The sequence below is a fragment of the Gymnodraco acuticeps genome, unplaced genomic scaffold (assembly GCF_902827175.1).
Source record: "Gymnodraco acuticeps unplaced genomic scaffold, fGymAcu1.1, whole genome shotgun sequence".
Classification (NCBI taxonomy): Eukaryota; Metazoa; Chordata; class Actinopteri; order Perciformes; family Bathydraconidae; genus Gymnodraco; species Gymnodraco acuticeps.
Genome location: NW_022990125.1, coordinates 1585575 through 1611172, shown reverse-complemented (window position 1 = coordinate 1611172; position 25598 = coordinate 1585575). Strand labels below are relative to the sequence as shown.

The following is a 25598-nucleotide window of genomic DNA, read 5'->3' as shown; positions in this document are numbered from 1 at the left end:
AAATCAATCAATCACATATATATATATATATAGAGCACATTTAAAAACAACCGACGCTAACCAAGGTGCTGTACAGAACAGAGCATTTTATAAAAAATAAAAGTAAAAAAAACACTGACGTAAACATTAAAGGTCCCCTATCAAACTATTTTTCATCAATACATTATAGGTCTCAGATATAAAACCTGTCTCTGAAGTGTTTGGCTCCAAACACCAAACAGATCATTGCAGCATCCCATAATCCCCTCTGTTTCAGCCCTGTTTCAAAAGTGCTGATTCTCTGTCTGTTACTTTAGATGAAAATAAGGAGCTCCTCCCCACTGAGAGATATTTGGTTAAAAAGAACACAATGGAGCTCGAGGAGGAGATTCAGGTGATAAGGTGGGGGGGGGGTTACCGGCTGGTTATTGGCTAGCCGCTAGTGGTTACACAACCCAAAAAAACATTATGACATCATAAAGTGGCAAAAATCTGATCAGCTCATTTTCAGACAGGTTTTTATAGAAATGGATCAGGATAAAAAGAGCAAATGTTTTTTCCAGAAACGTTCCGAATCTCTTTACACAGAGGAGACATGTTTATGTTTAAAAGACAGGGAAAAGTGGATTTTGCACAATAGGTGACCTTTAATACACACAGCTCATATGCACAAATAAACAAATACAAAAGGCATAGGCACTATCAGCCAGATAAGGAGTCAAACGCCAAAGAATACAAGTACGTTTTTAGCCTGGATTTAAAGTAGTCAATGGAGGGGGCCGATCTGATAGGGAGGGGGATGCTGTACCACAGTCTTGGGGCTGCAATAGAAAAGGCACGGTCGCTCCTGAGTTTACATTTAGATAAAAGTGATGCACACATTAATGTATTAGTTATTATTGTCTAATTATTTAACATATCATAATTATTTTTCAAAGATCTTTTTATTAATTATAATACATTTGACCTCGTCCTCATTTAAAAAAAAGTGCGATGTCAAAATAAACACCCCTCAGTATAAAACAAGATGACTCACAGTAAAACAAGCTGCAGCCTCACAGATGAATGAATCATCAAAGACGTTGGAAAACTGTTTACCAAACAGGAAGTATATTTGTTTGAGCTGTCTGCTATAACCCATCTGAATACAGAATCATTAACCAGAATAAGAAAACGATGATAACAGATAACAGATGAGAACCCAAGTTTCTAACTTGCATGAATTAAGCTTGCACAAACAGTATACAACATTTTTACCTGTAGCGCAGCTGTGGCTCATGAGGTAGATGGTCACTCCAATTGTAAGGTCAGTGGTTCGATTCCAAACCCCAGCAGTCAACAAGTCACAACTTAAACTCAAATTGGTTTATCAATTGACTGCTGTAAATGTTTGTCAATGTACGTTTTTCTAAGCAGGTGGCCTCTGTATAAATGTGTGTCAATGGGTATATCTGACTACCGTATCAAAAAGCACTTTGAGGGGTTGGAGAGACTCAGAAAGTCCATTGACCATTTCCCCTTCCCATTTCAATCATGTGGAGTACCTGAAACCAAAATTAAAACTGTGTATGTAAAAACCAAATATAGGATACAACCACAACCTGTTTTCCACCAAATTGTATTTGATCTTTTATTTGATTTATTCATATCTTGGCCTGACATTTTAAAAGGTTATATTATTCTGGAATACAGTGGTATTCAAATACTTGCAAATGTTACTTTATTACAAGTAGCTGTACAGTGTAAAAATACTCTTACATCTTACTTAAGTAGAAGTATTAAATAAATAAATAAACTTAAAGTACAAGTTAAAATATGTATTATGCTTCATTTCACAATGTAGAAATGTAATTATTGAATCATTAATGTGTAATCATAGGAACTTCGTAGTAACTTTACAGCTGGTAAGGATATTTGCAACTACATTATATAATGCTGGGTAGTTTGAGTAATTGTACTTAGTTACATTCCAGCAGTTTTAAGAAAAGTATTTAAATAGAGTTTTGTTGATGTAAGCCCTTAATTGTTTTCAAGAAAATCATGTGGACATATATCTGAGGAATACACTTTGAAACCCATGAAAGATAACTAGTTCCCCTTTTTCAACAGCTTTGTCTGGGTCATATGCAACGTTTAACCAGAGTGAAGTTCTGAGAAGTGTAAACCTGTGAAGAGGAAGTATGGCTGCAAACTACAGCTGACCTCTGGGTCAGCAAGAACACAAAAGAAGCAGCATTAGGGAAACTGTGCAGGTCTCTCTCTTTTAAACTAATTACTTGACAGTCTGCCAGCCTCTCTCCCGGAGTCCCACACATCAGCAGGGCAACAAGTGAATTTCACGCTCCACTGATTGTTCTATACTTTAAGGGCAATTTCTGACATATTTCCTGCCAGGCCTGTAATATTGAAACTGACAAGGTTCATTTGATCCTCTTTCACAGGAATCGCACAACCGCCCCAGACAAGTACCTCTTTTTTTTTAGCTCTGTACTTCTGCAACATAATTATGTTTGTTTTCATAATGTGTCATGTGTTGTGGCTTTTTCACACATTTACCGACTGTGAAATGGCTTTCACATTTGCTCTATTTTAAATGTATCAAAATGACCTCAAATATATTAGATATTTTTTAAATGTTAGACAATTTGCTCAACACTTTAGTTATTATAAAAAAGATGCAAAAAAAGGTGACATATTCAAACTCTTCTGATGATTAAATACAAGGTAGTATATGCTTTTAAATAAATATTCACACTTTACTTTCCAATACCTTTACAAAACAGTCCCTACAATTCACAACTTCACACATCCACAACTCAATGCCATTGACAATTTATTGTGATATCTGATAGTTGACATTAGAGTGAAAACAGACAGAATGCAAAGCAATGTAGTCAAATGAAAAGCATATCATAGTTTTGTTTTAAATTTAGGAAACAAATAAAATAAAACAGGCACAACATATAGCCATTATAAATACAACATGCTTTTTAACTGTGGTTTAAAAGCCCTAAGAAAATAACTTGTACAGTCTTTTCCCCTGTATACCAATCTTGCCTTTGATTACGCTTTGGGTACAGATATAGAAAGTAACAGAGCTTATGAAGTTGGTAGCCAGTGTCACAATAAAACAAAAATAACAATAAAAAGTAAACAGTTTTTCAGCAGCAAATATTAGCATTTTCATCCAGGCTGCTTTGACACTGTTGTGTTCAGAGAATCAAAACATTCTACCGAAAGACAATGTCATACGAGACAGGATTTCTCCTCTTTCATTTTGGTATAGAATTTGAATCTCCAGGAGACGCTCGACCCCTGACTTCCTTCCCGCCATTAACACATGACACTAATGCATTCGGTAGAACCTGGGTCTTTTTGGTACACACCGGCGGTGACACTGGCAACTGCTTTTTGTTGATTCAACTTAAACTGACTGAGCGCAGGGCGAGTAAAGAGGCTCTGCGAGCAACCACTGCTGGCGCCTTGGTCCGTTGGAGGAACTGGCTCTGTGCATGGAACAACTAACAAGTCCATTCAATTACCATAGGCAGACATGAATGGTCTGGTAAGGTAGTTTTTGTTTGTTTGTAGAAAAATGTATCTACCAGTGTCATTGGAAAAGGTTCATAAAGTTATCAATCTAAACCAAGGGCTGGATTTAGACATTTTATGATATGAGTCTGATGTAGGTTGAACAGTTTTAACTCCTGTTTGCTTGGGTAGATCATGATATATGATCAGACTCTTGAAAAACAGACAGCCAAACCTGAACTTTCAGTCTCAGTAGTTTTCAAGTGTATCACCATGAAATGGTCCACAAAGTGGTGAATACCAGAGTTCATGAAATGTAGCCATTTAACTAGCACTGATGAAAACAAGAACACAAATATCAATGAGATCCCTTCGTAATCGCTTAAATGCACCATTAAAGAGAAACACAACACCAGGCTGAGGAGTTTTGATTGAATGCTTCTGTTTGAAGGTTCTACACCCTGCATCACTGATTAGTGTAGTCCGAAATGTACTCTGTTGCACCTTTTACTCAACCAGACACTGACGTCAAGGGGTAGCGACACACCCTCGGTGGCATCCATTGTTTTTGCAACATATTACTAAGCTAGCTAGCCAATTCCACTATGCTAACATGCTACACTGGTTACAGAAATAAGCAGCACCGCAGGCGGCTGGCCAGCGTTAGTTAAACGGACTCCGTTGGGAGCTGGCTAGCTCATTTATTTTTCAATATTCACATCGCTATTTTCCGAGTGCAGTGTCTCTAGGAACGCAGTTAGCGTGCGTGCAGTGCTTCTCAAAGTGTGGTCCGCGGACCACTAGTGGTCCGTGAGTATATTGGTAACATTTCACATTTGAAATAAATAAATAAATAAATGTCAGTTTCCCGCACTCTCGCGGGAATATCTCCGCAATTGAGCGAGGTTAAGTTTCACTTTCGATTGCATGATATAGCCCAGCGCAACACCTTCATCACACATGTTGCCACTTGTTTGTACCATTTTCAGGCGATTTGTAATCTGTTCTAGAACAACGATGTGTCTTTTGATATTTGTGGAGTTAGGTGGTCCGCGAGTGTTTTTTTATTGGTTAAGTGGTCCTTGGAATTAAAAAGTTTGAGAAACACTGATCTAAAGTGAGTTGTAAAAACAATCGACGCCCCCTGAAGTAAACTTCTGAATCATGGCAGCCAGGTGAACATTTGAAACACTGACTGTTAGCCAAAACAGTTCCCCTTTAAAAAGACATGTGCGCAGTGGATTGTGGAATACTGAGTGCTTTATTTGAAGAGTAGTTAAAAATAGTCCCACAACTGGATGTGGAGACTGAGCTCCGATAGGTAAGAAGCTAACTTTATCAAAACAAGAAATCAAATATATCAGGGAAGTAACCATTCATTTTCGGTCACAACCAGCAAAATTAAGAAATACAATCAGATACATACAGCCAGCGGTGACAACAGCTAAGAACCTCCAAAAAGGCCGCCAGAGGGTGCGTCTCATCCCCTGAAAGCCCTGCTGACTAGTGGTGAAAGGGTCTCCCTGTGACACGGTGGGAGATTCCAGCTCGCCCCCCTATGTCCACACGGCTCAGCAGGGACCTTAACATCGGCCCTCTAACGGGCTCTCACCAAACAGGCTAAATAAACAAGCTAACAGAAAAGCAACATAAAACAATGATACATCACTTCCAAACAAACTAACCTGGCTCTCGACCTCACGGATCACCGGGAGAGAAACCAAACAGCTGCGAAAGAAGGAAAACATCAGGACAAATAAAAACGCTTCCAAACCAAAAAAAGAGAAACAAATAAAGTGTCTGCGGAAAATAAACTAAACATTCACCTTCGTGTGCAGGCCTGCATACACACTCACACAGACACACACAGTCAGAGGTACAGGGTACAGTGAACAAAAGTGCTTCAAGTTGGGGAAGTAAAAGAACCAACCCAGTAGAAATACGTATAAAACCTTAAATATGTTAGTTTATGTACAAAAACTTTAACACGGGCCAATATCTCAGCTGTTTATGTCTTTAAATGTTCAAGTAGGTATGGGTTTGCATTGTCATCGTTTTTTAGGATAAAAGGTCATGTGATCTGACTGACCTTGCCGGCAAAGTAATCAATCACTGCTGATTTTTAAATTTCTCCCATCCCGCCCAACCTCCACCTGCTGCCAACTTTTTTTGTTATCCTTACAATAAAAAGTCAAACAACAAGCCTAAGGCATCCCGCATGCTCCAAACCTCCTCCTCTATGCTTTACTCTGAGAAATATCCATCTGTTTTTGCACCTCTAAATCTTAATGTAGAAAATAAAAGTGTTTATGTATACGTTTCTGTTGTGAAAAGAAAAGAAAAAAGATACATTTTATGAGGATCTATGTGAAAAACAATTCTTTTGAGGGCCACAGAAGGGGGAAGACACATCGTTCACACAAAGGATTTTTCAAGTTATGCACTGCACAACAGAAAAATAAGAGGGGAGATTTGAAGAGGCACAAGATTCATACGGCTTAGAGGCAAATCACAAAGAGACAATTCATATGCTCTAAGAGAAAGAGAGAGAGACGGATAAGCATTTAAAGTGCAAAAAGACCTACAAGAGCGAGAAGGAAATGGCCGCATTTCTACGATAGCGGCAAAGAATCGGAAACTAAACTTTTCTCGAGAAAAACTAAGAGGAAAAGCATCAGTTGTTGATCTTATTGAAATAAAACCAAAACTTGTAGAAGCATCTAGCTTCAGTCGTAACGAAAAACTACGAAAACACCTCAAACTGTCCAGGTCAAACTTTCTTTCCGTCTACAACAATCTGTCGTTCATCTGTGAGAAAGGCCATTTAAAAAAACTAAAGTATAAAAATACAGACAAGAGCGAACTAAAGTTTTGCCTCTAAACTGAGATGAACCAAAGGCCTCTGCAAAGTGCAAACGAAATAGCAACGTTCAAGTACGTCACTGTGTAATGCATGACCACACACACACAATGCATATACACAACGTCATATGTGCACGACAGCAAACATATTCAGAATCCATGTTCCAATATTTACGTACTATGAACAGTTTCATAGCATTTATGGATATGTAACCATAGTATGCGTGTGTATATATATATATATATATATATATATATATATATTCATATGTAGTTGTCTCTCTGATTGTTTCATTACTAGCCTTAATGCTTTATGACATGTGGCCACTGATGTCAGGTTCCCCAGTCTAGAAACTATTTTCGCTTCTTTTAACTTGTTGTACTGCTGCAAAATGGGACCAGCCACAATCGCACTTAGCCAAACACTACAAATATTTAAATATATATATTTATAGTTATACATATCCATTTATGTCCAACACATCGGAGGTGCTGCTCCTTATGCTTTTTGGGTGCTGAGAAGTACCCGAAGGGGAGAGAAGTTAAGAAAATTAACAAGAAAGAAAAAAAGATAAAACAATAAAGATATATCAGGAATAACATCCCACACTACTGCATCCCATCCTTCGCCAATTTTTTCATCTTTTTTTTTTTAAAGCAAGATGCTGCTACATATTTGTAACTACAAAAAAACTCCCTTTCCCCTCCGCTCCCCACCCGTCCCTGATTGCTCATTTGGACATCAGCAAAGAAAAGCATGCTCAGCTAAAGGCAAAGAGACAAATAAAAACCAACAACAACAAAAAAACACAACAGGACAGACTTGACAGGAAATAAAATGCTAACCAGTAACACCCATCTGCTATCAAACCAAGTCCTTAAACCCAGAAGATAAAGATATAGTAAATAACATTAAAAATAAATCGTCACCCGTCTCGCTGGGTGAGCAACATAAAGAAAACAAACACATGTCCTCTCAGTGAAGTCTATCTCCATTCGCATAGTGGTCGCCATGACACCACAGTCACTTGTTAGCGTGGTTCGGTGAGGGGAGGGTGAGAGTGAGGAAAGCAGACCCCAAAAATCCCGCTCTGTGAAGGAGAACACACACTCTTCAAAGTAATCACAGCACACCAGTTGCTCCTCTGTCGCCATTTTGTCACTCTCACGATGAGCAGCTGGGTGTGTGTGTGTGCGTGTGAAAGAGGCGATGGGGTGGAGGTTCGTGGAGTTTTTCTTTTTAAGGGGGCTCGGGAGGGGGCAAGGTGGTCGATGGTCATCGCTCTATGCAGTTCACTAAAAAGCATTCCAAGGTCAGAGAGTGAGAAGAGGAGCATCACTCCCATCCGTTGTCTTTGATCATGTGTGCCAGCTCAATGATGAACTTTCCCTCTTTGTACTTCTGACTGCTCTCAAACGCGTGTTCCTGTCAAATAAAAACACACAGGAAAGGGACAAAGTTACAAGCAGTGGTGAGTACATATACTCAGGTACTTGAGTCTTCTTTTCATACCCTGTTTACTTCTGCTCCAATACATTTCCTATATATTGTTAATAGAGTACCCGTCAGTATACGTACAAGTAAAGCTGAAACATTAGTAGATTCATTCATTTGTTATTGGACAGAAAAATATGTCATACCATCTTCTAAAGTGCAAAGACTTTCTGCTTTTTAATTCTTAAAGTTTATTATAGCCCAATATCAAAAAGGGCTTGTACATTTTGCACACTGTGAAGGTGTGACTAAGGCATTTCTCACCAATTTAAAATATTAACAAACCAATTAATCAAAAGCAGCAGAAGCATGTATAATGATAAAGAGAATGGTGGTAAAGTGAAAACGTGCACTTGTGAAATGCTGTATTGTGAACACATCACCTGCCAAGGTGTGTTCCCTGAGGGTGGGTGAAGGGGGATCTTGTTAAAAATAAATAAAGAAGGATGCAAGGTAATACATGGGATGACCTGTGATTCACCATTCCTTATATTCCAAAACATATATTGAGAAAATAATACTCACTAATCTGTAGAAAAAAACTAAAAGAATCACTCAACCTTAACAGACAGTAAAATCAAGCTTTCACATTAATGCAAAAGTAAAAATGATTTAATGATAATGATTGAAAGCTCAGAGGAAAACAAATAGGTAAGCCTACCCACAAAGGGAATTTAAAAAACAAATTAATTGACTTTAACATAACATAACAAAGTTTGCAGTAACTAGGCAGTACATTTAATTTGGGGTCAAACAGGCAGAAAGACAAATATGCACAGTCATTTATCTGGCCACATTATGCATTATTGTAGATAAACAGGACACGTTTCCTAGCTACCAAACCACCTCTTTCAAATGTCCTGACTCCATGTCTGAGAGCACATCCTGAAGTGCTGGATGAGTTCCGCTCAGCTCCAAGAGACTCCTGTCCATGTGAGTCTGTCTCCTGGATTATTTGCTCAGCCTTGTAAACCAGCTTTGCTCTGCTTTTGCTTGCGAGGCTTTTTTTAAGAGTCTAATTGTTTTTGTCACTGATGGAGCAGCTTTAAGTGAGTCTCTGTCTTATCATTTGTTGAGTTATTTTCCTCCCTTCGATAGTCTCGTCAGACAGTTACCGGGACGAGCCTCTTCGAAATGGCTTGGTATTTAATCACTGTAGACTCTCAGAGGTACCAGTCTGGAGCCAACCTTTAAGCACTGTAATTACCTCGACACTAGGAGACCACAGAGTGCTTAATCTCTATGCCTAAATATAACCCTGAGCAAATAAGAAAAACTGTCACCGTGGTTTTAACAAGCAATGCTTTAACGAGAGAAACCGTGTTCCTTCGACCCTTTATAGCATAATTTGTCCCCTAGCAGGCCAGGAAGCCACTGAGTTGCCCAACAACGCAGCGGCAGGCGTAAACGGTGCATCAATAGACATTTAGATGGGACAGGAAAAGAGCTGGGATGAAAGTTGAAGGACTTACATATTTCCAGCCAAGGGTGGTTTTACAGTTTTCACAGTAGATGTCAGCCACAGCATGTAAACCTGTGAGGAGAACCCGCTCCTCAGCTGGCCCGCAGCCGACATTCACCCTGCAGGGGGGGGGAGAGAGGGACGTGGAGGTCAGGGAGAGCGGGAGAAGAGCAGCAAGAATCTTCCTCTCAGACAGCGTTGTTCATCTTTTTTTGAACAGCGGTACACTTTTTACATTAAAAAACAAGCAAAACGGTGCCCCATTGTAGCCCAGCCATTCAGCATATACAATTACAGTTTAATGATGAGTCTCTCAATTTGGTTCTGCTACAATGGAACTAGCTTTGAGAGCTCTCTCAGACACCTTTGTGGTTTTCATCATTATAGTTACCTGTTTCTCAGATAGATAATAGTCCGAGTTCTGTTTTTGAAGTGAAGGGTGTTTTGTTTGGAGATTAGTTTTCTAGCTGGCTTGAGACCACAGACTGTTGGATTGCATTTGCAGAAACCGATTAAGTCAAATTGGACAATATCCCAAGGCACACCTGACGATCTCTCAGAGCACACTGGTGAACTACGGCACAGTTACTGTTGTAAGATATGGTGAGTTTGACCATATGGGGAAAATAACCTTAATATTGCTATTGTAATGATATAAGGTTGACTACTGTGGCTTCAATAAGATATTTACACAATGACATTTTTGATAAATAATCGTCTGGAATGTGGAAATTGTGTGTGTGTGTGTGTGTGTGGGTCTCATACTTACACTGAATTAAACAGATAGGCTCTTCCTTGACTGCCTTGAAATGACTGCAATGAGAAAGAGAGAGAAACATAATGTGAGCAGACGATACACGGTACAAGAATGTGAGCAACTGCCGCCCTGGGGTGCTTTTCTCCCAGTATCTGCTGTGCATACTTGTTATCCACCTTGTCACAGTCCCACACACACATTTGGCTGGAGGTGAGGAATAAAATGAGGCATCGAAACTAGTCTATTATCTATTAACTTTAATGACGAGAGAGATGTTGTTTGTTGTTGGACTCCTTATTTTCCCCTCGAGTTGTCCCTGCTGCAAACTCAGGGCGCCAGGCTTCATTGTGGGAATGCAGCGTTACAGATGTTCAGTGTATTCTCAGAGGGGAAGCTTTGACAATAATGTTTAGCGAGATACAGTTAATAGGATATTACTGCACACAAACAGCCCATTACGAGTCCTGATTGAATCATTTTTTAAATCCTCGTCAACTCCAAATGAGTACATGCTGAAATATGTTTGCCTATATTTCGGAGGAATTGCATTATGTTAAAGGTCCCCTGGAGACTTTTTCTAAACAAACACTGTTTTGTTTGCACTCTCTGTTCTTTGGAACAAAGATACATGTCAATGTCTTAGCAGAGAAAGAGAGCACGGTGTGAAAAAGTCACTGTGCACATCTCAACAACTTTTCCAGCGAGGAGGGTTCGAAAAACACGTCCAAGTTCCTACAGGTAGCAAAGATAAAGCCACTCAAATGCCTTCAGACAAACTTTTCCTTTATGCTGCCAAGTACTTCAGCCTTAAAGCAGTAAAACCTTTAAAGGTCCCATGTCATGGCCATTTCTACTGATCATGTTTCCATTGTTGAGGTCTACTAGAATAGATTAAAATTGTTCAATGTTCCAAACTCACATTGGTTTCTCATACAGCATCTCTGTATAGTATGTGTATTCACTCTCTGTCCTAAACGGCTTGTCGGAGCTCCTGCCCCCCCCCCCCCTGTGAGCCCACTGTGCTCTGATTGGTCGGGACGCTGCGAGCTGCTGCGAGGAGCGGACAGGTTTCCGTGTCGGCGATGCAGCGAAAACAAGCAAAACTCATCCTGAGCACCGACAAACACTCACAGCCGAAGTAAAAACAATAAGTGTGGCTTGATATTGAGTAAGAAAAAGGTTTATAACGCTGTGAGAATGGGTCTGAGGAGAGCATTTCTCCGCCATCCCAACTCGTCTATTACCTGCATTCAGGGAGCTCTATGCAAGTCAATGGGGACTCCCTGTTAGTTAGCCAAGGGATCCTGGTGTGTGAGGTGCTCCGCGGATTGGTCCATTTGGGCCAATCCGGTCATTTGTTGTTGATTTGTTGTTAATTTGGGTATTCACACGTCACAGAACCCAGGAAGCAAACAATGGAAAATGAGAAATCTCCAACGAGGCATAGACAGGTCTTTTCTGTGTTAGAGTTTTACTCGCTGTACAGGGTGTACTTTGTCTTTGAGCACCTGTAAAAGATAAAAATCGATCCAAACATTTTTATTTATTAAATCTAAACTTAATTATCCGTGCGTGCGACAGACAGCAAGTGTCTCAGAAATACTTAATAAACAATATTATTGTCATATTAGGAACACTTTTTGCCACTGATATGATAATAAACTAGCGTAATTCTGCAAATACTGCCTTTCAAAGATCAGAAGACTTTGATTCTTAAGCCCATGTAATCTTGGGCAAAAATTCTCAATTCTGAGCAATGCCTTAAACGTGGGGGAAACCGTTGTTTATTCTGGCTGTATTTAAAGGGGACCTATCATGCAAAATGCACTTTTGTACGTCTTTTATACATGAATATGTGTCCCCGGTGTGTCAGGGAACTCACCATGTGTCAGAAAACACAACCCTCTCTCTTTTCCTCCATACCCAAATCTCTAAAAACGGGGCTGCAACGGAGCTGATACAGACTGGTACAGATTTGAATTTTTCTGACGTCAGAAAAGGGGTGCTCCGCCTATATGGGCAACTCTCCACCTATCAGGGGAATGTGGGGTTGGGCCACGGCCATTGCTGCTGGAAAGCGCTGGAGACGCTGTAGTACATATGCCAGGCCTGTAAGTGGCGCTGTAGTCTGCCACAAAAGCAGCGAAGAAGACTTCTCACAGAATCAGCCCTTGCAAAAACAGGGCTGGAAAAAAGCAAATAGAGTGAAATGAGGCATGGCTAAAATGCATGATCTGTTTTGTATTTTGAAAAAAAAACTTCACAGACATGTTTTATATAGGTATGGCCCTACAATATATTATTCAACTATAGCATGATAGGTCCACTTTAAGCTAAACATGTAAAGTTTACAAACACGCATGTGCCGAACAGGCAATATCAAGGTCAGTAAAAATCATCAAGGCAGCTATTGTATGATAAGTTCACAATGTAATAATTGTGACTGGACTAACACTGAGGAATTACCTCTCTCACATGCATATGATAACAAAAAAAACTGTACTCAACACAAATCAATCACACACCCCTGATGAATATAGGAGGTTAAACAAAGTCTATCTTTATAAATATCCTGCAGCCTGCACGCGGTTGAGCACACACACATGACGTTACTGTATATTCATGTAAACAGGGAGCTGTAAAGCCTGCACAGTGGGTGACGACAGAGACTTCTCTTCCTATAACCGACATCCTTGGCCGGCAGACAGGCCCCAATCGGCTTTGCTTCTTTCCATTGCAAATGAGTGCGGCAGATAGGTCTGCGGCTGTGGTTGAGGGCACTGAGCTAATACCTCTAATAGGAGCGCCAGCTGCCTCCTCTGACCACAGACACCACCACCACTGACGCTCAGGGGACGATTCTCAGCTGCTCGAGTGTTGGATAACTTGATTTCAGATAGTTTGTCTTGGAACTGAATGATACAAATTATTTATTTGTTTTACTCCGTTTGCCCCCCGTCTTTGCTCACTGTAGGTGTTGAGCTCTTACTGTTACATCCTCCAAGTTCATTGTTCACAGTCCACAGCCACAAGACATGTGACCTTAGCTGCCAGAGGGAACTAGGTCGGCCCCGTGGAGCCAACAACAAGTCCTCTCCGCAGTGTTTATATCCACAGAGGGGAAGGAGGGGTTACTACATGTGACAAGAGCTGTGTGTCATATCTGCGTCTCACTGTGGCTCCGACATCAACTTAACCACTGGCCAAAAGGGACGGCTCCATCTCTCGCTGCCCTTATCTGTTTCCCACAGTCTATTTTTACTTTGCCAGTGTTTTTGTCTCTCTACCAGAGCAAGCTTTACTGGGCTACAAAAAAAACCAGGAGGCAGGAGTATGCTTCTTACATAGCCCATTTAGAATCTAAAAAGCAAATTCTTACAAGAACAGTAAAAAAAAGGAAATATTTGGATCATGTTTTTTTAATGGAGATGGAAGCCAGACAGCTTTTGGTGCTGCACTAAGACTCCCAACAATCCTATTAGCGGGCCCAACAGGATCAGGCAAGGACTGTTTCCAAAATGTAAGAGTCTTGCTTAATAAACCATGAGCAAACAGGAGTGCAGTTACAGAGCTCGTTTTCCTTAAGCTGCTTCAATTGCATTTGTTTTAAAACCGCTTGTTCCCAAGAAATGAATTCTACAAAGCAAATCTCAAAATCCCTGAATCCTCTTGACCACGCGGGACTGAGGGAAACAATACCTCGCACAGAGAAATCCAACCCTTCAGCCCAACACACAAAATACAAATCCAAGCCAGCAGAGGCTAACATGCTTCGACTGCAGTGAGTTCTCTAATAGAAACACAACATCAGATTTCACCAAAATAAAGAAAAACATGATTTTTATTACGGTCCAAGTGAAATGAAGATTAACTTAAAGCTATTAACAAGCCTGCTGAGTTGACTTGAACCATCTGTCCCAACAGATGCCCGGCTGTGCTAGGTGAGGGTTCAGCCTAAACTTAAATGCATCCTGTTAAACCCCAAAGCTCTATTTGAGATTCAATTTAAGGTTTTTTTTTTTACGGATTAAACAATCTTAAACTTTGTTATGCAATGCTTTTATTTATTTTGTTATATTTGAGCTTTTTGAATGGCTCCTTGGCCATAACTAATTAACAGATATACTGAGAAAGAGTATATAGATATTATTTACTAGAGAAAAACTGAAGGAAGCCAGTGGCTTCATGCTAACATTTTCATTGATTATCAGTTATTATAATTGAAATGAATAACTGCCAACTTGCTCACAAGTCATACATTACCCCAACATTTTAATGATATCACTAAAAAATATTCTATTTATATTTGAATGGTCAATAATTGTTGTTAGCTACACAACAACGTTTATGGTTGGTAGGCACTGTAGATACTAAATTGCACAAGTATTTAAAAAAGAAAAATATATATGTCCCATTTGACATTAGCTTAATGCAGGGTTCATACACTTTTTCACCAATGATTTTCAATGACTTTTCCATGACCTTTACCTAATTTTCCATGACCAAAAACATTACTCTTTCTCAGCGTACCACTGAAAATGGTTGATTTGAACATGGAACAGGAAAATAAGGTCTGCATATGAAACATGTTGTGCCGATCTAAAACAAATCAAATGGTAGGCTTACTAGCTTCACGCTAAAGCAACAAAAATCTCTCACCAGCAAAATACCATCCATCCATCCATCTTCTCCCGCTTGTCCGTGGTCGGGTCGCGGGGGTAGCAGTTCCAGCAAAGAGCCCCAAACTTTATTTTCCCTGGCCACATCAACCAGCTCTGACTGGGGGATCCCAAGGCGCTCCCAGGCCAGCGAAGAGATATAATCCCTCCACCTGGTCCTAGGTCTACCCCTTGGTCTCTTCCCAGCTGGACGTGCCTGGAACACCTCCCTAGGGAGGCGCCCAGGTGGCATCCTAGCTAGGTGCCCGAACCACCTCAACTGGCTCCTTTCGACGCGAAGGAGGAACGGTTCAACTCCGAGTCCCTCCCGGATGACCGAACTTCTCACCTTATCCCTAAGGGAGACACCAGCCACCCTGCGGAGAAAACCCATCTCGGCCTGGTTGTATCCGCGATCTCGTTCTTTCGGTCATGAACCATCCTTCATGACCATAGGTGAGGGTAGGAACGAAAATGGCCCGGTAGACAGAGAGCTTTGCCTTCTGGCTCAGCTCCCTTTTCGTCACAACGGTGCGGTAAAGCGACTGCAGTACCGCTCCCGCTGCTCCGATTCTCCGGCCTATCTCACGCTCCATTGTTCCCTCACTCGAGAACAAGACCCCGAGATACTTGAACTTCTTCACTTTGGGTAAGGACTCATTCCCTACTTGGAGTGGACAGTCCATCGGTTTCCTGCTGAGAACCATGGCCTCAGATTTGGAGGTGCTGATCTTCATCCCAGCCGCTTCACACTCGGTTGCGAACCGATCCAGTGAGTGCTGAAGGTCGCAGACCGATGAAGCCATTAGAACCACATCATCTGCAAAAAGCAGTGGTGAAATCCTTAGTCCACCGAACTGCAGACCCCCTCCCCCACGACTACGCCTCGAAATCCGATCCATGTATATTACAAACAGGATTGGTGACAAAGCGCAGCCCTGGCGGAGGCCAACCCTCACCGGAAATGGGTCCGACTTACTGCCGAGGACCCGGACACAGCTCTCGCTTTGGGAGTACAGAGATTGGATGGCCCTGAGTAGAGACCCCCTCACCCCATCAGGGTGGGATTTTCACGGCGGCCATGACGGCCATAGCCCCTCGGTCTGGCCGTTATGCCCCACAAATAATTGTACGTCCTACGGCCACCATGGCCTTTGGGCCCCTCGCACTGTTAAAAGTTGCTTTAAAAGCGTCAGAACAGTGGTTTCTGAACTGCATTATGCTGCGTTCACAACGGACGCGATGCGAATACTCACATTGCTCTAACCGCTGGAGTTTCACCGCGGCTGTCAGCTGTGTTTACTCCTGTCATTCAAACGGGACGCGCTGGAGAGGGGGCGGGGCGTATCTCCATGTAAATACTGTGGTGGAAATCAACTACGACCAAATTAACCTATTTTATCGTGATTTCATTGTAATACACGTTTCAAAATGATGCCGAAGTAACAAAATACTGATAACGGTTAGTAAAAACCATGCTTTAATGCTTTGACACGTGTGCAGACAAGACGGCATTCGAAAAACCTTTTAAAATGCGTGTTTTGTGAATGGAGATTGGATCGATCAGGCTAAACTAACGTTGTAGCTGCTCCGTCCAAACTCACAACAACGTCCTAAAGACAGAATTAAAGCAGCGACTGTATTCGTCATGACACAGACAGTCTGTGGTTTGTACATCTTTAACTTTTGTCCAGTTTCTGAACAGATATGAGGAGCTCTGATGAGTTGATTAAAGAGACGCACGCACGCACGCACGCACGCACGCACGCACGCACGCACGCACGCACGCACGCACGCACGCACGCACGCACGCACGCACGCACGAGTACCTTTCGAGTACCTTAGAGTAAACTTTCCCGGGGAGGCTGAGTAATTGGCACACACCCTCTGATCCCCCTTTTTAAAAAGGGGAACCACCACCCCGGTCTGCCACTCCTTCGGTACCGTTTCCGACTTCCACGCAACGTTGATGAGACGTGTCAACCATGACAGTCCCGCAACACCCAGAGCCTTCAGCATTTCTGGGCGGATCTCATCCACCCCCGGGGCTTTGCCACTGTGGAGTTGTTTGACGACCTCAGTGACCTCCCCCCGGGAGATTGGTGTTGATCCCCCGTCATACTCCAGCTCTGCCTCTAACATAGAGGGCGGAGTTGTCGGGTTCAGGAGTTCCTCAAAGTGTTCCTTCCAACGCCCTAACACTCCATCAGTTGAGGTCAACAACGTCCCATCCTTACTGTACACAGCTTGGATGGTTCCCTGCTTCCCCCTCCTGAGGTGTCAGACAGTTTTCCAGAACAACTTTGGTGCCGCCCGAAAGTCCTTTTCCATGTCTTCTCCGAACTTCTCCAACACCCGCTGCTTTGCCTCGGCCACGGATGAGGCTGCTGCCCTTCGGGCCTGTCGGTACCTTGCAACTGCCTCGGGAGTCCCCCGGGATAGCAAATCCCTGAAGGCTTCCTTCTTCAGTCGGACGGCTTCCCTGACCACCGGTGTCCACCAGGAGGTTCGACGGTTACCGCCCCTTGAGGCACCTAGGACCTTGAGACTACAGCTCCCCACCGCGGCTTCGGCAATAGAGGCTTTGAACACCGACCACTCTGGTTCAATGTCCCCAACCTCCACAGGAATGCCCGAAAAGCTCCACCGGAGGTGTGAGTTGAAGGCCTCCTGAACTTGGGCCTCCTCCAGACGTTCCCAGTTCACCCGAACTACACGTTTGGGCTTACCAGGTCTATCCAGAGGCTTCCCCCGCCACTCGACCCAACTCACCACCAGATGGTGATCAGTTGACAACTCCGCCCCTCTCTTTACTCGAGTGTCCAAAACATACGGCCTCAGGTCCGATGATACGATAACGAAATCGATCATGGACCTTCTGCCTACGGTGCTCTGGTACCACATACACTTATGAGCATCCTTATGTTCGAACATGGTGTTTGTTATGGCCAATCCATGACTAGCACAGAAGTCCAGTAACAAACCACCACTCCGGTTCAGATCAGGGGGGCCGTTCCTCCCAATCACGCCCCTCCAAGTGTCTCTATCATTGCCCACATGTGCGTTGAAGTCTCCCAGCAAGATTAAAGAGTCCCCTTCAGGAGCCCCATACAGGACTCTTTCCAGGGTCTCCAAGAAGGCCGTATACTCTGAACTGCTGTTGGGTGCATAAGCACACACAACAGTCAGGGTTTTCCCCCCCATAACCCGCAGGCGTAGGGAGGCGACCCTCTCGTCCACTGGGGTAAACTCCAACAGCGAAGCACCTAACCGGGGACTTGTGAGTATCCCCACACCCGCCCGGCGCCTCACACCTTGAGCAACTCCGGAGAAGAATAGAGTCCAACCCCTATCCAGAAGTAAGGTTCCAGATTAACATTAAAACAAGAGAAGGGGAATAGTAACAATTTGACTGTTCTGTGACAGCACATAAACGCATCAGATATTTGGCAGCTGGAAAATGTGAAAATAAATAAATAAATTAAATGAATAGTGTCTGTTAATGTCAAGAAACAAAAAGTGTGATCAATTTATTAGAGGGGCTTCAATCAGCCTGATGGGGACGACGAAGCCATGGTGCTGAATAAAACTCTCTGCCTCCTCTTCAGTATTCAGGCTGCGCCGTCACTCTCCTGGGCCACGCTCACACCGCAGGCCTCGGCTCTCCAACTGTCGCTCACACTGCGATCTGATTTCAGGATAGTGCTCCTATCTGCTGTTGGATGTAACCAACATCTGATAAAAAACCAAGCTAAGACTGATTTCGAAAAGGTTTCTGAGGTTGACAACGTCAGGCGTCAACAAATAAAATAAAGCCAAGAGTGTGATTATGTCGAATATGTTGGTCTTTATGCTAAAACAAGCTTCGTCCAGTTGACTGTTAGCTCATTATTGTAGTCATAGCGGAGGGGGTTGAAGTGAGTGATACTCTGTTAAAAATAGTGAAAGAAAGGTGGTGTATTTTTCTAAGTCTTTTCACAACCAAAATTGCAAAGAACTCATTATTTTCTGCGTGTTTGTAAGCTCTTAAGTTAGCATGCCTGGCTAACTAGCTTACAGTAGTGATTTAGCCTACAGTGCATTACATTAGCTAACCTTGTTTTTCATAACTGAAATTTGAGAAATAACGTTTTCTTGGGAAAAAAACCCTGCAGAATGGGGATATTTGATTAGTTTAGGCCAAGATGCTACTACCTTAGAGTTAATAGTATAATTAGGCCATATAATTGGTTGCAGCTACGTGCTTATTGCACTTGTCCTTTGTTGTATAGCCGTGGATAATAACTCCTTAATTAAGCTTGTGCATAAGTTATCAAGACATGTGACAACACATGCTTTTATGGATTATTGCGAGAAAATGGCAATTAAATATGATACTTTACGTGAGTTGTTGACTGTATTGCCAGCAGGATGCAAAGCCAAGGCTGGTCTGAGGCTGGCTCACTGTACACACTTATATTGAGCACATGAATTAACCAATATGTGGCAAGGGTTTCATTAAATTAAGGCCACAAATTAAATCTTGTGGGCACACAAACATAAATCATGGCCTTTATTTATTTGTTTATCCATGAATGTATTCATTCATTTATATTCCTCGCTAAGGCAACTCCCAGCTCCCTAAAAAACAACGTAATGAAGAAAATAATGACATATTTATTGTTAATGAAATTAGCTTGATCAATAAGCCAAGTATGTTGGCTGCTGGTTTGCATCCATTCATTTTCAGAAGCTTCCCATATTGAGTTTAGTGGAAGAGAGAAGGGGGCGCTGCTTGCCATTCTTCCTTCTAGCCTGTATGCTCAGGTTAATCCTCTATTCAGGCTGCTCCGTCTGCATCTTTGCTCGCCGGCTGGCATGCCTCCAAGACATAAGCTAGGGGAGGAGAAACAGATTTGTATACCTAGCTCAGGAGATTTACAGAACTAAAACTGCAACTGTGGAGACAAATGTGCCGAAACCTGCAGAGCTCCTCCAACACATCCCACTGTTGTTAGGATGGTAACTAAGTTCTTATTTCTCCACTTCCTGGCATGCAAAGTGAAAAAAAGTTACCAGGACACATGGAACTAGATATTCACAAATTTCAAATGAGATAAAAATCAAACATGGTGCTTGGCAGCGTGTCGTGGAAAACCCCGGAGTCATCTTCTCCTAAGGAACATAATCGGCTTGGAAGGGATGATGCTGAGGACCGGGGATGTTGCCTCGCTAAACACACAAGAGGTGTGGCAGAGCCTATTAAGAGATCTGTGGACAGTGTGGTCACAATCTATATCCAGATATTATTAAGAACTATTTTTATTTAATAACCTATTATTATATGGAGAATACATGCAAAATCAGAAATAAAATAAAATTGTTATCAACTTGGAAATTGTCATTTAGCATTCTGGTTATTTATCAAGCAAACATGAAGCAAATGTTCTCCATTTACAGCTTCTCAAATAGGAGTATTTTCTGCTTTCTTTGTGTTATATCCTTTTAAATTGCATATATTTGGTTGTGTACCGTCTGTCTGAGAAAATAAAAAATGTGCAACTGCATATTCATGATTTGGAAACCTGTAACATATTACATTTTTTTCTATATTTAAAAAAAAAAGAACATTTAATTAAATGAACTAATGAAATAATCATTTGTTGCAGCCCTTACCAAAGTTATGTTGTATGCAGCGGATTATGTTCCACTATTACGCATTACCTGATCAGACTACTACTCTACACCAGTGATACACATGTTTACATTGGGAATCCAACAGGAGAAGAAAACAAGTCAAATCCAAGTCAGATCCCTTAATTCAATCCACTTATTGTGAAAGTGGATTGTTCAGACTAATTGTATCACCTGCCAAGAGTCATCCAATGGTTTTGGCCCAGTTTACTCCTCACAGCAGTTGCCTCTGGGTTATGGATTCAGAGAAGCTTTTATGTCACTGAACAACCATTTTATTTATTGATTGATTCATTTATTTCGAACAAGTAAAATAAATAATTACAAAACAAATGTTGCAGTGCATAGTCATGTAAGAGAAATCAAAACAAAAAAATGACATTTACAACAACAACAACAGCATTAGCAACATAAACAGTGCCACATCTAGTGTTCGAAAAGGAGTGAGAAGAAGTATAACTTATTTAATCTCACCCCTTGTCCCTAAATGATTTATTTATAATCTATAATCTGCAATAATGATCATTTTTTTGCATTATTATTGATATTATTAGTGTTATTAATCTGCTTTACCTGTTGATTGACATATATACATATACATACACACACACCTACATACTCACACATATACACATACACAAACACCTTCCCCATCCCTGTACCTCGAGAAAATAATTTCTCTGTATTTCCTCTTGAACTGGTTAATGTCTGGACATTAGAGATGTTAAGATTCACCGATTCGCATCGGTGCACCGGCATAAACGTTCAAGATGCGAGTGCACCGGTTGAAAGAGTGCACATCGGCTACAGTTTGGGTTGAACCGGGTTGAACTCGCGATGCATCGATGGCGTAGCGTCTTTGCATCGGTAAAAAACCGATTCATTCATATAAAATCCCCTCATCTTGTCAACGCTCAGCAGAGACGATCTTTGATATTTGCTTCGCCACTACGGAGGCCGAGAGTCTCAGTTATCAACACACACGGAAGTCGAGGAGAAAGAGAAACACAGCGCACCGAAAAATACCTACAAATCAAACGTTTGGTAACACTTCGGATTGTTCAAGAAAGACGGTGTAATAGTCCTTTATGCTATATAGTTGACCGCAGGTCATGGAGAGTAATAAGGTATCCGTAGACTTTTGTATGAGGTATCTTTATTACTTAACAGGTCTACAGCCATGATACATAGATCCGTCCTAGATGCGGGCTTGCATACACACAGTATCACTCCGCAGCCGCACCCCATCAGTAACGTCCTGATGGTATATGTGCACGGCACAGACGGTCAACTTGAAAAATCGCTCGCAAATTGTTAACGATGCCGAGCCGATTTAAAGTACACAAGTAGTACGAGGAACTTAGCGACGCACATAAAGAGGCGACATGGGGTCTGCGGCTGAAAAGAGAAACCTCAAAGTTAGACATATGAGTTAAATCACTCAGTGAGGTGTTCTGTCAGAGAGAGTGGTGTTTAGTTTACAGCAGCCTGTGACGGCCAATAATAATTTAAATGTCTTCCTCACTGTAAGCAGTTATGAAATACCTGTTTGTGAAAGGTTATTTGTATTATTTATTGTTCATATAGAACCCACCGCTTTCTGCTCACTGGTGAGTTAGCCTATGAATGAGTGTTAAGCACATCAGGCTGGCAGCTGTATGGGCATTGCTCTATGGTAGCTGTTATTTGCACATTGTTAATCATGAGCAATGCATCCTTACATTGTGTAACTGTGAGGTGTTATACAATTGTACTCTGGAGAGCTTTTAAAGGTAAAAAAATAAACGGCATGATGGGATGTGCAGTACCAAATATGTAAAGCACTTTTTTGTTAATGTATGATTTGCTGCATATAAGGAATAAAACAAAAATCCTCTGTCGTACCAAATTGAAGTATCATTATTTTTGCATCGTGTTGAATCGCATCGTATCGCACCGAATCGCATAATGTTGAATCAAATCGTATCGAACTGTATCGCAACAGGGGTGAATCGTATCGTATCGCATCGCCTGGTGTTTCAAATGTATCGTTAATGTATCGTATCGTGGCAACGTATCGAGATGCGCATCGCATCGGCCTCAGTGATGGAGATGCACATCCCTACTGGACATGGCTTTAGCTCCACATTCACACTGTTCCATAGTCTCACTCCACAGGCTGAGATACACAAAGTTCTTCTGGTTGTATGGACCCTATGAATTTTGAATTGAAATTGTCTCCTTGAACTATATCCCCCCACTCGTTGAGTGAATACTTTTTGGATGTTTCCTGGTAAAACGTTATGATTAGCCTTAAACATGATTTGTGCCGTTTGGAATTCTACCAGGTCTGAGAATTTTAACAATTTTGACTGCAGGAATCATTTGTTAGTGTGATCAAGGTATTTGGCATTGTGAATGATTCGTAGGGCTTTTTTTTGTAGAATAGATACTGCATGTATAGAACTTTTGTAGTTATTGCCCCAGATTTCAGCACAGTAATTCAGATATGGTAAGACTAGTGAACAGTGATTTCTGATCTAGAACTTGTTTTACTTTGTTTAGTATGGAAATGCTTCTTGACAGCTTTGATTGTACATGTTTTATGTGTAATTTCCAATTTATCAATCAATATGCTTATTATTTCCTTAATTAATAAAAAACAATTTGGTCCATAACAAGTCAGAAAAAATACCCAAATGCAGCTTTACATATATATTAATTAATAAGATATCAAAACTGTTGCTTAAATTAAAAATAGCCCAAATTATTTTCTGTGCGTCATCAACCAGATTAACTGGTTTATCAATTCAGCTTTAGTTCCAATAGCTGCATGTCATTTGATGTAGTATATTGTAAAAGAATAAAACGTTTTTTTAAGCTTCAACTAATTGAATTCCCGATTTTGCTTTTTTTTTTACAGAATATAAAATGTATATGAAAAGGAGGCTGTGGCTCAGTGGAGGGTCTGCTGGACTTCGAATCAAGGGATAGCAAGTTCAAACCCCACTGCAGTCAGCATGTCGTTGTGTCCCTGAGACACTTCACCCCAAATTGCTCCTGTGGGGATTGCCCACAGTATTGAGTATGTAAGTCGCTTTGGATAAAAGCGTCTAACAAGTAATGTAATGTAATGTAAAAAAGACAGATATTTATCCACTTTCAAACTGATGCCAACTCTACTGAGAGAGTGCAATCAAATCAATAAATATAGGATTGGCATTCTTGTTAATAATCCCATGACTTCTGGGAAACTGGTTTTTTCACTATTACTGGCCTCGTAACCCACAAATGAAAAGGTCCGAACAACAAAGTGGATTGAACACGTGTTTCCAAAACGTGTTCAGTATGCGTCCCTATAATATCTGAGATAAAAAGTATTCAAACTGGTGCGCTGAACTGCAGTTAAACAAGGGTTTGCACAGTCGTAGCACAGTGAGACAAAATCCAACAGTGCACTGGGGCGAGACATTTGCCAACAAAGCAGATAACAAACAGTTACAATAGCAAAGCTAAGTGAAGCCCGGATTCAGACGCTTCACTGCTACATGTAGCAAAGCATGAGAAGTCTCTTCTATGACAACAGTACATGTTGAAACAAAGGCCTAATTAAATACATGGTTTCTGTTGTTTTATATATAACTTTTTTAATTATTAAACCTGGGGTGACAGAGCATTGGCATGGAACTCCCTCCCACATCACATCAGAGACTGCACCGACCTCCCCACCTTCAAAACACTGACCAAAAATCACCTTTTTGGACAGGTTTTTAATGTGTGATTAATGCTGTGTCTTTGTGATAAATCTGGTTTTATTGCTCGACTTTTAAATTTGACTTCTTATCTTATTCCTCTGTAAAGCGTCTTCAGAGCACCTGAAAAGTGCTTGATAAATACAATTTATAATCATTATTATATATATTTTGTTCTGACGTTGGCAGAGGTAGCCTTCCGAACTAATTTATCCATTATTGAAATTACTTTAACTATATATAGTTACAAAAAGTTGCCAATGATTAATTTTTGGGGCGAACGAGATATAGATTAGTCGACTTATCGTTGCTGCTCTAGAAATAATAATTATTCTTTTTTTTCTTACAGGGTTTTGAAGACAGCTGAACTGTTTAACTGCAGCCGTGCGTCATAACAATTTAAGTCCCTTTAGAACAAACGCTAGCCTGTCTAGCCTGATACAAGAGTGTCTCTTTTATCCCTACAAATAGCAGGGGACCAAAAAAAGTCTCAAAATGAACTACAACACAAAAGGAGTTTCATTTATGATGATGTAAAAAGCAACTACAATGGGGAACTCCCTGACTACTGTGCAGTTAATTGCAGTTGGAGGCTCAGTGGTGCTTCTAGTTTTCCTGCATTCCCGCTCCGCTCTCAACTCTGGGGACAATGTGGCGAGACTCTAATAAAAGCAGACACACAAACTCATCACCCTTTATCACCTTCAACCTCTCCCACGGTGACCTCAGCAGCACTGACGCCTGAGTGCGGAAATATCTCGCTGTCACTTAGAAAGCTGCCGTCAGTTCGGACAATAAGAAAGTGTTTTAGGTTGTGGCGTTTTCTGTCTTTCAATGTGGCAGAAGTGGTTTAATGGCTTTGATCGACAGAAATGTTTTGATGATCGATCCTTGTTTTGTTATTTTTCAGCAAAAATATCTGAAATATATGAATATTCAAAGTTTTATAAACTGTATCTTGCCTTTCACTATCTTCTGATATTTCATGAATCAAATCAATTCATGAAATACATTACACAGGATTTATTGCTAGGAAAATAGTTCCTATAGTTAGCTTTTTTTTTTAGGGTTACGTTCTTTATAGCCATAAAGTATTTTATAATTATTATACATGAATTCATCATGTGTCCCCTTTTGTTGTTTCCTCCTCATTGTGAGTAAATCCAAATATTAATGGTGACGTTTACTTTCTGGTTATATGTATCTTTTCAAAACCAAATGAACTTACGGATTGCAAACAAGAGGCTGTGAATAAAAAAAGATATAATAACAGCCTCCTTTTATATCTTTCATGATTATTCTGCATTATTCTTGGTTTAATGCCAAAAAACCCTCCTTTGTTATTTTCTGCATCCAGTTCAAAGTTGCTGCAGTAACAATATAACTTCCCGCACAATTACACCTCACTTCATCATAAAACTGCTGCGTGACAATTATTCTATTTCTCTGT

At 41.1% G+C, this 25598-nt stretch overlaps 1 protein-coding gene across 3 annotated transcripts in view; it reads right to left on the bottom strand.

The window, feature by feature from the left end:
• Positions 1–2799: 2799 nt before the first annotated feature.
• Positions 2800–25598, bottom strand: part of LOC117546419 (protein yippee-like 1) — a 46321-nt gene continuing 23522 nt past the window's right edge. For all 3 annotated transcript variants that reach the window (XM_034216642.1, XM_034216641.1, XM_034216640.1), the window contains exons 4-6: positions 10099–10142; positions 9340–9448; positions 2800–7798 (exon numbers count right to left, since the gene is read on the bottom strand). In XM_034216642.1, coding sequence (XP_034072533.1) covers positions 7709–7798; positions 9340–9448; positions 10099–10142 — 243 coding nt within the window. In that variant the 3' untranslated portion in view covers positions 2800–7708. The remainder of the gene's footprint in view (positions 7799–9339; positions 9449–10098; positions 10143–25598) is intronic.